Below are 12806 nucleotides of genomic sequence, written 5' to 3'. Positions count from 1 at the left end.
GCAAATATAATAATGCAGTTCAGATAAACCATATCAGAACACAATGAATACATTTATAATAGCATTCAAATATCAACCAAAACAATACAACAGCAGCAAACATTCTCATTTGCCTCCATCCCCCAAGATACATTTTAGATTTGCAAACAATTTGCATTGAAAGCACAGTTTGATCTACTAATATAAACAGGATGTGTCAATCAGTTTTAATCATGTTCTGCTCTGCCTTTGACACAAAATCCCCAGTTGAAGAGAGCATCTGACATCAGGTCGCAGCCTAATCTGACATCAGGTCGCAGCCTAATCTGACATCAGGTCGCAGCCTAATCTGACATCAGGTCGCAGCCTAATCTGACATCAGGTCGCAGCCTAATCTGACATCAGGTCGCAGCCTAATCTGACATCAGGTCGCAGCCTAATCTGACATCAGGTCGCAGCCTAATCTGACATCAGGGGCGGACATCAGGTCGCAGCCTAATCTGACATCAGGTCGCAGCCTAATCTGACATCAGGTCGCAGCCTAATCTGACATCAGGTCACAGCCTAATCGCAGCGAGTGATTTACAGCTCCGACGTGGCTTCACGTCACAAACCCACTGGCATTCATATAAAAGCCCAGAAAGACATCTGGCAACTTTCCAACTGGTTTTAAAAAAACTTTTAATCCACTGTAGCTAATTAAGGTCTCGTGATGTTGAGGGATTTCTTCTACTCCCTCTAAAATGTTGGTTTCTTTCTTTCACCCTTCACCATTTTCTCCCATATTTCTCTCTCTCAAACCTCCTTATCCAAATCCACACATCTTCCTCTCCTGCTAACTCTTTCTCCGTAAGCCAACTGCGGAGCCTAAACTCAAGGTATGTTTGGCTTGAAATGCACTAAAAATGTCCATTTCCTGGGGGGAAAACATAACAAATATATATATATATATATATATATAACTTTAGGTAGCTACACATATTCGCTTCCTTGTGGAGAGATGGATTAGAAGCATGATTTAAGTGAGCGTAAAGACATCTTATAATTCCTTTTAAAAATCATTTCTATTGTTTAAAGCTTTTTTTCTGCTTACCGATGTTTATTCCCCCATACAAGGCGAGCCTGATTATTGTGAGTATACAGGATTGAAATAGTCATTTATTGAACTATAAAGTGATGTTTTTTATTGGATCATTTGCTTGTCATAAGTAGAGTATCTCTTTGTGTCAATGCATTGATGTTCTCTCTCAAAGAAATCTTGCTGCATTCCCTCTGATATTCGGTGTCATTGGGAAGGTTTTGGGCAGATCTTCCCCTGATGAAGATATTGATGTTTGTAATGCCATATGTGCACATGAGTCATCTGTCACTGTAATAACAAACAATCTAGATCATCATTGCTGTTTCCCAGGATGTCTGGATGTTATGTTTGTCTGCTGGGCCGGAGTACGAGCGCTTACCACTGTAATTAGTGTGTGTGTGTGTGTGTGTGTGTGTGTGTGTGTGTGTGTGTGTGTGTGTGTGTGTGTGTGTGTGTGTGTGTGTGTGTGTGTGTGTGTGTGTGTGTGTGTGTGTGTGTGTGTGTGTGTGTGTGTGTGTGTGTGTGTGTGTGTGTGTGTGTGTGTGTGTGTGTGTGTGTGTGTGTGTCCGCATAATGATGATGCAGGCTCTTGTGTCATCATTATACTGCACATGAATGAGACGGCCAAACCGTTGTTTGCATCATCTAAACAGCTGTTCATTGTCATTCAGTTCATTATCTTTTGTTATCTATTGTTTCTTATGTATTTTTGCATATCAAAATATAGTATAAAGTCATATAGTTTCAGTTCTATTGTTAAGACAACTATATTACTTTTTAAATGTAATGGTATACAAGATTACGTTAGTGCTCAATATATGTGGCTAGGATTTGGAAAACATCATTTGAAACCTGTTTTGGGTTAAATATTGTTGTATAAATGACTTCATATTGCTTGTGAGTTAAAATAACCCAACTGTGACTTTGGCTTTCACAAAGGTTATTATTTCAGCTATACCTTTTTAAATAACTTAATACACATAATATGGCTGCACTGATCATCTCTATCCCTGTTTTTGTCTTTGTGCGCCATGTTTCCAGGCATCAGTGAAGACTTTGAAGTCTTTACAGCCAATACAATGTACGGCTGAATGAATGGGGATAAGACACCGGTTGTAATACCCTGTACCCATCTGCTTCTAAACATGGGCCTCGCTTAACTTCTAATTGTGTTTGAGGAAGAAACGGATGTTATTTTTTGTCCCACTAACTTCTCTACGTCTGCTCTTGTATAGGAGCCAAACAGCGGCCCCCCCACCCTGGTGACCCTGAAAGTTGACCCCGATGGATTCTTCCTCTACTGGACTGGAGGCTCCAACCTGGTGAGACACTCTTTAGTCCACCACAGCTGTTCTAAGGAATAGCTACCAGCTTCTCTGTGGTTTTTTAAATTGAGTACACTTTTGAATGCAGGACTTTTTCTTGTAACAGAGTATTTTTACACCGTAGTATTGCTACTTTTACTTAAGTAAAGGTCTGAGTACTTCTTCCATCACTGCAGTTTGTTCTCAAGGTGCATCGCATTCACAAAAACAGACGTGATGGAATACTAAAGGTCCATTCTACAGCAGACCACAATGGGTTTTTGATGCACCAACGCAAATGGACAATACACTTTTGATTTGTTTCCTTGAGCTCCACATAGCTCCTACTTCCTCCTGCCATTTAGTTTATCTTTTCATCGATTCTTCCTCCTCGTCTTCAGTGTCTCCCGGCCTTGTTTGCCTCCTCTCCCCTCTCTTCCCCCCCCCCCGCCCCGATGTCTTTGTGGTCTTCATCCTTTTAGTCCTCAATCTCTGTTTCCCAATACCCCCCCCCCCCCCCCCGCACGTCTTTGATGGCTGCGCTTAACCCATTAGTTTGGTAATATTGGATTTTAGCCATTTGTTGACATGATTAGCCAGACGTAGTCGTCAGTGCGTCAGCAGGATGTAGGGTTTGAGATTCTGATTACGGTTGTGCAGTGTAGAAGAATAACATATTTGTTGTTTGAATCATCTTCCATGTCTTTGTTACGTCTTCCTCGGTCTCCTCTCCACCTTTTAACGGTAGACATACAGGTGAAGAGTGCACATTTAACAGATGTCACTATCCCCCTTCGATTGATTACATTAGCCCACATTTGTTAAGAAATATACATTTTCTTTAATGTTTAATTATTCAAATAAGACACTATCTTATTTGAATCTATGAAACAAATATAGTTACAGTTTAAAATGAACATCTTAATGTGTATTTCAGATGTTTATTTCTAAAAAGAAAATAGGCCAAATTCTCAAAATGGCTATTTGTACATTCTGTGAAACCTCTTCATGTGTAACAAATGATATTTTAGGACAGCTTAATTTACTCCCCCCTCTCCCCCATCCCTCCACCCACTTCTCTCTCTATGTTTTTCGACTTTTCTCTCACACACACACACAAACCATTGTCCCTCTTTTTATTTCTAGCTGCTTATTTATCCTTAAGGCATGTACGGAATGACCTGTTGATGGCTAATATTACCACTGTGTTGTGTCTGCTTGTTTGGGTGTGTGTGCTCGTTTGTGTACTCATGTGTGTGTGTGTACATGATCTGTGCCAGAGCACGCGTCATGCTGTCTGTCTGCACGTGTGTCTGCATGTGTCCTTGCATTCACATAACACACAGGGGCTTTAAATACTCATTTCATCGTGTGTGTGTACTGTGTGTGGTATGCGATACTAGGCCATTTGTCGCCTGAGGTGCAGCGGTGACACTGTTTAGCAAAGAGTCATTAAGTCTTTACATCGTGAAGATGAAATCTCTGCACACAACGAGAGCAAGCCGTTCATTGAAGACACACAACTGGAGTTTGTTAGAAGTCCCTTCAGCTGTGGAGAACTACAAGTTGGAACATAGATTCAGAAAAGACGACTGCATTATACTGTGTAGATGTCACTTAAAGTAAAGAGAGGTTCTGTTGGTTAGTCGGACTCATGCGTGCTGTCTTGGTCCTATTTTTATTGGCAGTAACACTTTTATAGGGAATTCAAGTTCCAAACATAAAGTGTCACCAATGACCCCAGTCCTATGATTCAGCTGCCTGAAGCGATAATGCTCATAGAATCACTAAAATAACATCTAAAACCCTTTTTTATAGACTTGCTTTCATGTGAAGTTGTGTTATTTGCGCTTTCCTTTCCATTTGTCTTTCTTCCCCACGACTCTCCTCGTGAATGTGGCAACATTGCTAAGATGAAGTCAGGTTGGGGCATGAACACACAGGGTGAAGGAGCCAGTGTCAGGCAAAAGACGACCAGACAAAGTTGAAAGATGAGATTTTCATTGTTAACATCCATAACAATGACCTCAAATGTTGACCGAACTAAAAAACTGTCACATAAATGATGGATTATTTTTAGATTAACAAAGATATGTAACACGAGTTGGTTTCAGTGTCACATAAACAAAAAGAGAAAATGGCAGAGACAGACATGAACCAGATTTCTCAATCCCATGTGAGCACGATTACTGAAACTGTCACACTATTGTCAGATTTAATCTTAAAACAACAACAACTTCTGACTCAACGGCCTCTTCTTCCCTGGGAATGTGAGGATGAAGCGGAGCCAACTCATCTGCCTCATGTGCCCCAGTGTTTGGCTTTCCTTACTTACTTACTTACTTAGTCCTTTTCATCTTTGTTAATGTTGGCATCCCTGAGCTGGACTGTGGCTCTATTCTTGCTCCAGTAGCGGGAATGAGGCTCGCTGTTGGCCACAAGTCTGAAATCTGTCTCAAAACATTCAGACCACCAGGGCCAATGAGAGAGAAAGGTGGGTATTTAGACATGTAGAAAACAGTCAGCCAGTGTCATAATGGTAGCTCTTTTGTTTTTAATGTCCAAAGTTGGATGTTGTAGCTGCTAAGATGTTTTTTTGTCAGTCACATCTGTGGTGTCTTTATACTGCACCTCCCAGAAATCACTCCGTTGCACGGTGGCTTCTGTCTACTTTTCTAAGCATTACGTTTCTTCAATGGCGCAGGTTAAATCTGGCTCGCAAAATCTGGACGGTAGAAATGATACCGTGCTCCTCCTCTTACCTCCTTTTGGTCGAATGGACTTTCTCTCTCTGTTGGCTGAGGTTAAATCACCACCTCAGAAATAAAGACTAGGGCCGTGGCTTTACAGAAGTCCTATTTCAGTGATTTCAGTGAAACTTTAAATCGGCTCCCCTGGAGATTTTGAACCAGAGCTAGAAAGAAAGAGGACACGGCAACACAGATATCTAGCTATTATTAATCGGCTAATACGCTTTACGCAGATGACTAGGGCATTCTGGATGGAACCCATTTCTCTGAATAGAGGGACCCAAAATATTTGATCTCCAGTGCAGTTTGTTATTTTTGATGCTCTGCTTTTCATTTCACTTTGGATGTCAAGTTGTTCAGCTGAAGACGCTGCTTTTGGGTAAGGGTTATTCCCATATGGAGGTGATGAAGATGTTTTGTGTCTGTTTTGCAGGAGTGCCAATGGTCAGGGAGATACGTTTATTTTTAGAAAGCTCAGCTAAGAAGTCCGAAAGTCTATAACCCAAAAACGTGTTCAATAACTTTTTAACAATGCTCAACTTGAGATGAGGGTAGAAAGTATCTTTCTCTATCTTTTCGTTATCAAGGTGAGAAGGAGGAAGCAGTGACATTCCATTTTATTAGAACTTCCTGTCCACTCCCCTAAGGATTTGAGTTTAAGGACCGGTAACCATTTTTTTGACAGCTCACTAATTACTAAGTATTTACCTCGTAAATAAAAGGTTGATTATACTACAATTAGGTAAGTGCCACTGGTTAAGAAGAAGGTACATACAAAGAAACCTCAGCCGAACTACTTTAATTCTATTTACCTAAGACTATGAAATAACAAATGATACGATAAGCCTGGTATCACCATGATAACAAACAAGTGCAGTTTAATTAAAACCATCTGTAAGGAGGTTGTAACCAGGTCACGTGTTCTTATATGTATACCAACCTGAACAGGTCAAAAGTACACACAACTTGGTGTGTAACAGTTGAGAGTGTGTCCTTATATCTCAGCTGTAGTTTCACTTAATGATCTTCAGTAATAAGCAATTATTGTAACTAATAATTTAATTTAATTGATCATAGATGTACTTGGGACTGGAAAGTGAGCAGTTACCTGCTGCTATCTCATTCTCATAGTCTTGATATGGTAATGTGGGTCATTGGTATCACACGATATATCAAATATGAGTTCAGAATGATCCTTACTGTATGTGCACCCACTTCTCTTTCTCTATCCATCATTACTCTGTCTTTACTCCTCTTTGTTTAGTCCACCTGCCTCCATTTTTCAACTTCTCTTTCAGACTTACTGGGCCAAATTTCCTCTTCAAATGTTTATCATCTCATTCCCTTTCTTCCTCCTTTTGTATATCCATCTGAATGTGTGTCCTTTCACCTTTTCTCCAGGTGTTCCTCCTCGTCCCTCCATTTCCTTTCTGTTCACGTTCCTCCATCTGTTTTGTGTCACCTCCACTCTGTTTAGCTTTTTCGCCTGAGTAATGGCCCGTCCACACTACAGCTTCAAAAAAAGCTTGGAGCTGGGCGTGTCTGAAGCTTGGGGATTTTATTCAAGCAACGCGACCAACAACCAATCACATGAATCTCCCGCCCCCGACATACAAAGCAAAAACCCCCGGGGATTTTATGGGATATATATATAAACTCCCCAAACAGGCGAAAACCTACCAGTTTCCCCCACTGTCTCTGCCACCTCCCTCCATGCCTGGTTCCTCCGGTTTGTATCCCGGTAGGTGAAGAGGGTCTGGTCATACAAAACCGGGTGATTTGCTACGGCGATAGTTAGTTTCTCCTCCAACTTTTTTTGAAATATAGAAATGAACGGCGGGATATCTCTCCCAGCTTAGACGCGGTTTGATTGGCTACGGCTTGAGCTGTCAGATTTTCAGAAACGGGATTTGATTGGCTGGCGCTGGCTACTCCGGCGTCTCCGGACCGCTATGCTACCCACAATTCAGTTCGGCGAAAAAGCGAGGCAACGTGACGTCACCCCATTCAAAGTGAATGGGCAGATTGAAGCTGTCGACGCTGTAGTGTGGACGGGCCGTAACCGTCTTTGTATTTCTCTCATTTTCAGATATGCTTTGGTCTTATTCGTCCTTTTCTTGGGGACAATATTCTTCCTGCGGTGTCGCTCAGCTGTGCATTATATGCGCTTTCTCCATCTGTTAAACTTTGACATGTCTCTCTCGCCCCCTTCCTCCGTCATCCTTTTCTCTCGGTTATCTCTCCCTCTCCATCTTTGTGTAATGTTCGGAGGTTCGGTTTACCAGACCTCTGACGTGTGTGTGTGCGTGCGCGCTCAGGGCCCAGAATTTCCCATAATTCTTGAGTCAGTGGCGATAACATCACACACACACACACACACACACACACACACACACACACACACACACACACACACACACACACACACACACACACACACACACACACACACACACACACACACACCGGTGGTTTGGCAGTGAGACCAGGCAGACACACCCCAGCATGCACCAGTCTGTTTTTTCTTTCCTTTCACTCACTGTCCTTCCTTCTGTCTGTCTTTTCGTTACCAAATGTTAACATCTGTCCACTATTTGGGAAATATGTGTTATTGACATGCTCAGAAATGTATTTGCAGTTAAAAGAGATTGTGATTTATATTAGTAATTATTCATTGTTTTTTCCCTTGCATTAATCGAGCTGGGTACACGGGGCTTGATTTTTGTAGAAATAGTTGAAAGTAATGACAGCAGGATTCTGTTACATTGCGTACAAGCCTATACAAACGTTGGTCTAACTCATTTGATGCCCTTTGATGTACACACTGCTAATTTGTTTCAAGTGTTATCTTTGAAACAGTTCATGTGCAGCAGGAGTTAAGAAGATATCTTTTTTTAAATACATAAAACCCATATGATTAAAGTCTACAAAAGCTGTTTCTAAATGCCTGCCTGTCCACGGAAAAAATGTAAATGTATTTGGTTGGGACCCCTTTATCAATCCTTAAGTGTCCATGATCAGTCCATCTTATCCAGGTGGGAAACTTCCCCATACATCATCAGTCCTAAAAATAAAAAAAACATCTTCATGGCACCCTCTTATCAAACTATTAAAATGCCCTTTATTATAATGAAATATGTTAGACCTACAAAAAAACTAATTCCGACTCATTTCAAACTTCCTGAATACTGGTCAGTTGGTCCATACACACAGTGCATGCCAGCCTGAGGGTTACACAACATCCAAAATCCACACATCTGTTACAACATATGTCTGCACCCTGCTGGCTGTTTACTCCGCTGTGTGTGTCCTTTCTCTGTCCTCGAGCCAAACTGTGCTTCATCTCTGTTTTACATGTGCAGGCTTAACTCAGTGTTTTCAGTGTTTAGCAGATGAGAGGATTGATGTTGGTACAATAACAGGAAGATGGAGGAGGGGGGTTAAAGGGCTCTCTAAGAAGTTCGGGATGCATCATAAACTTCTAAACAGCTAGTATAAATGAAAGAAGCTACTTCAGTGAAAAATGGCTTTCCCAGAGAGGATAACCTCGAATCAAAGTTTCCTTTTCAATACTTACTCATTATAATTAGGGCTAACACTTTTGAAGATATTTGCGATTATTCTCACTGATATTGCAATCTCATAATTATTCATGTTATTGAAGAGAATAACCATTTTTGCATCGTTATTGTAATCTTCACTAAAATATATGTTAACATGATAATGTGGAAGGATTTGTATGTATGTTGAATAATATGTGTTGGCTGGCACATCTCTGCAGCTCCACACGACTTCATTTGGATTCATATTATTCACTTTAATAAATATTGAATTTACTCCAATATTTGGACTTTACAATTTAAATCAAATTTGGATACATTTTGAGCCCTTCACCTGGATTTGTGTCAATTCCATCCAGAGGCGCGGGAAGGTATTTTGAGTGGGGGTGCTGAGGTGCTGGACTCCAGTGAACACTATTACGGGCACTTTAGAGCACGCACAAAAGCACTCCCCACACGCAAACACACAGTACACCCGCGACAGTTACAATGAAGGCTCGATAATCAGCTCACGGCATATAGGCAGGGGTAAAGTGCTATTTTTTACGAGTGGGGAGCGGACCTCACCTCCTAGGGGGGTCCGGGGTATGTTCCCCCGGGAAGATTTTTTTTAAATATTGAAGTTAAAAGCATCAATCTGGTGCACTTTGAGAGCAACATTAAGAGATCTATGGATACATCTCAACACCCAGATGAAACACGACTGTAAGCAGATGTTCTTTTTCCTTATGGATATTTTACAAATCACTCCCCTGTCAAACTGTATTCTTGTTTTACTGCCATATAGTATTTCATAACTGTTTTTCCTTTATTCTCTTTGTTTTATAACTATAATGATCATATGAAGGTGTGCCACGGAAATAATCTTTTGAATAATTTGTGACCAAACCGTTTGAGACCCACGGAGATAACTTGGACTAAAGTTAACTATCTAAACACTCAGAGAGTCCTTTAGCTCACCTGAGCCTCTCAGTCTGAGAGGAGAGGACTCTCCTCCAGCTTGTTGTGGAACCAACAGCAACAGCTCCGTATGTCTGTTAGTGCAGCTAGCAAACCAGATGCTAACAACGCGGTCCCTGCTGCTGGCACCGGTCTCTCTCTCTCTCTCTCTCTCTCTCTCTCTCTCTCTGTCTCTGTCTCTGTCTCTGTCTCTGTCTCTGTCTCTGTCTCTGTCTCTGTCTCTCTCTCTCTCTCTCTCTCTCTCTCTCTCTCTCACACACATTAAATGCGCTATGTCCACACACACACACACACACACACACAAACAGAGCCGAGTTTGAATGACACAAGCACACTTTTATTTCCATTCAACTCTCTGATTGGTCTGGTGTCTTGCCTCTGTTGCATTCACTGAACACGGGAAATTACAGGCCTGCCGTCCTCTCGAGTGTCATGATGAGGTTCACGTAAAACACGGTTAATGTATTATATTATTGAGGTAGAATTGTCCGGTGCTACAGAACAAACATTCGGGGCAGGCCAAAATATTATTTTACCAACAATGTGGAAGTTATTGGCTACATATATTACACAGATTATGCACAGCGGGAGCAGCAATAACCGTCAAATAATAATTCAGACAGGGGAGCTCCGCATCCCCTGCCTGCCACTAGGGGGTGCTGCAGCGCCCTCAGCACCCCCCTTCCCGCGCCCATGATTCCATCTCTATCTTGCACCTTCAATATTCAGGAATGTTGACATTTGATTATTCCTGTAGTTTGAAAAACAACACCTTGTAAAGCCTGGTCTCCACTGCACGGCCAAACTGGGTTTACCAGTCCAGATATCCATCATGGCAACTTGTTTCCCCGTATTTCATGTCTGCAGTCAGTTTCCACACCGCTGTTGCCAACGCGGACGATTTGTCAACTGAAAGGTCGTTTCCAGTAAACTCCGAAGCCTTCTTAATGAAGTGTTGTCCTGGCCTCACCTGCCATGAGCTGAAATGCAAATAACACTACAGCTAATCCTCCTCACCGCTGTGTTTTACTTTGGCTATGCTTTCTTTATCACTTTAGCTGCTGGCTCCTGCCCTGTTTCTAAACAGATAATCCACCTTCAATTCATCTCCCTCTCCCCCCTTCACTTCCTCGTGTCTCTCTGTGTCGGGGGCAGCTGGTAGCCTTCAGGGAGACGAGGCAGAAGTAGTTCCTCTAATGTAAACTGAAGGATGACATTTCCTCCCTGTCTGCTCTTCATCTTTTCTTTGTCTGCCACCTATAGCTACATTTATTTCTTCTTCTTCGGTTTATCTTCTTCTTTCTCACATGGTCCTTCCTACTAGAGTTATGACTCTTTCATTTCTTGCAACAACACTAATCTCGCTCATTCCCCCTCCTTGGCGTGGGAAAGTTGGCAGGAAGTCATTCAGACATGGAGATGGGGGTTCTGGGGAATTTCGTCATCCCCTCTCCCCCACCTCCTCCCATTCCTCCCCCTCCTCCTCCACATTTCCGCTTTTCTCTGAATTCCTCTCCCTCTCCTCCTGTCCTTCTTCTCTGTCTCCATCCCTCCCTCCTCCATTAAGGTGTGCAGGTCATGTCAATAGCACCTGGTCCTTTGGACTTTGCCCTCAGGGAAGTAATTGAGTTGCCACAGAAGTGCAATTTAGGCTCTAATGGGGTGGAAGTGATTTCACATACCTTGACCAGATTGATGGGGGGGGGGGACAGAAACCACTTGAGTTGTGACAATGATCTGAAACGTGTAAGTCAAATATTAGAGGAAGTGGTGTCTGCGCTTTAGATTTGTTGTGTTCTGAATAAAGCAGCTGACATATTTAAACTGCATATTCTGTCAAACATTTTAATTTAATTTAATTTTAAGATATAATATAGAGAAATGCAGCAAATATACCCTAAACCAGTGGTTCTCAAATGGGGGGACGCGGACCCCTAGGGGTACGTTGGAGTACTGCAGGGGGTAGGCTACGTGAGATTTATTTTATGTTAATGAAAAGAAAAAAACCATAATTAATGCATTAAACAAACTACTAATAGTAGATTAACTACTTTATTCAAAGGTTTACAGTAATTCTGGATAATAAAATGGGAAAAGTAAACGGGGTGCTCTCTTTTCCTCTCCCTCTCCTGACAGCCCGTCAGTCTCGTGCAGCTCGCTGAACCTGTAATAAGTGACCCGACAGTAAAGAATAAATATATGTATAACTAGTTTAGCTTGTTCCAGAGTAGATTTACTAGGTAGGTGTGTTAGGTCTAACTCTTAGTGTATTAATTTTGAACCCGCTCAACGGTCCGTCACAGCTGTGATCATGCAGAGCTGCGTGTTCTCCGTCAGCAGCAGCTGATATGATCTCTCTCTCGCGTCCGGTTAGACTTCACTCGCGTTTTTCTCCAAATCTATCAGATCTAGCTAGTTCTAGCTAATGATATGACTACCTGCTTATCAAAGCACCTAAACAATAAGCGTTGCTTGGCAACGGCGTGTGGCCGCAAAGTATAGCGCAGCATTATGCATATGTTTATATGAGGAGTCAAAATCCCATGCTCATAAAATGCTCATATCTTTTTCTCTTCATTCCCCACGCCCCTAAATAAATAAATATACCAATGTTAGGAAAAGTAAGGAAGTTTGAGCAGTGTGGGTTTTATATGAACAGAGTTACACATATTTCAAAACGCGAAGTGTAATAACTGCAGTTTGCCTCCCTGTCACTGAGAATGAAAAAGCTCCTCAGTGAAGCACAAGCCCATGTTTCTCACTACATTCTAAGTACATCTTATTAAAAAGATCAGTTCTATGCAACTAATGTCGTCTTAGTGTTATTGCATGATGTTAAAATTGGTTTGCCATGAATTTAGTGATGGATTGTAAATATTTGAAATGTAGCATTTAACTTTTTCTCAGTTACAATGTTGTTGTTTTAATAAATTACATTACATTAGATTTAGCTGACGCTTTTATCCAAAGCGACTTACAATAAGTACATTCGACCAGGAAGACACAACCTTGAAGAAAACAGAATCATATAAGTACATCAGACACTGGTGGTGCAAGGCTGTACTGTACCTCTTTATATAGGCATGTTGCGTTGATCAGGGGCACTTAGCGGAATATTTTTTTCAAAGGGGGTACATTATTGAGGTGTGTGTGTGTGTGTGTGTGTGTGTGT

The 12806-nt window shown here is 41.6% G+C and overlaps 1 protein-coding gene across 3 annotated transcripts in view; it reads left to right on the top strand.

Annotated features, from left to right (window-relative positions):
* plcb3 (phospholipase C, beta 3 (phosphatidylinositol-specific)) overlaps positions 1–12806 on the top strand; it is a 55840-nt gene that overhangs the window by 13037 nt on the left and 29997 nt on the right. For all 3 annotated transcript variants that reach the window (XM_071206646.1, XM_034105819.2, XM_034105818.2), the window contains one exon: positions 2296–2382. In XM_071206646.1, coding sequence (XP_071062747.1) covers positions 2296–2382 — 87 coding nt within the window. The remainder of the gene's footprint in view (positions 1–2295; positions 2383–12806) is intronic.

This window comes from Pseudochaenichthys georgianus, chromosome 18, assembly GCF_902827115.2.
Source record: "Pseudochaenichthys georgianus chromosome 18, fPseGeo1.2, whole genome shotgun sequence".
NCBI classification, from domain to species: Eukaryota; Metazoa; Chordata; class Actinopteri; order Perciformes; family Channichthyidae; genus Pseudochaenichthys; species Pseudochaenichthys georgianus.
This window is presented reverse-complemented; position numbering and strand designations above follow the sequence as displayed.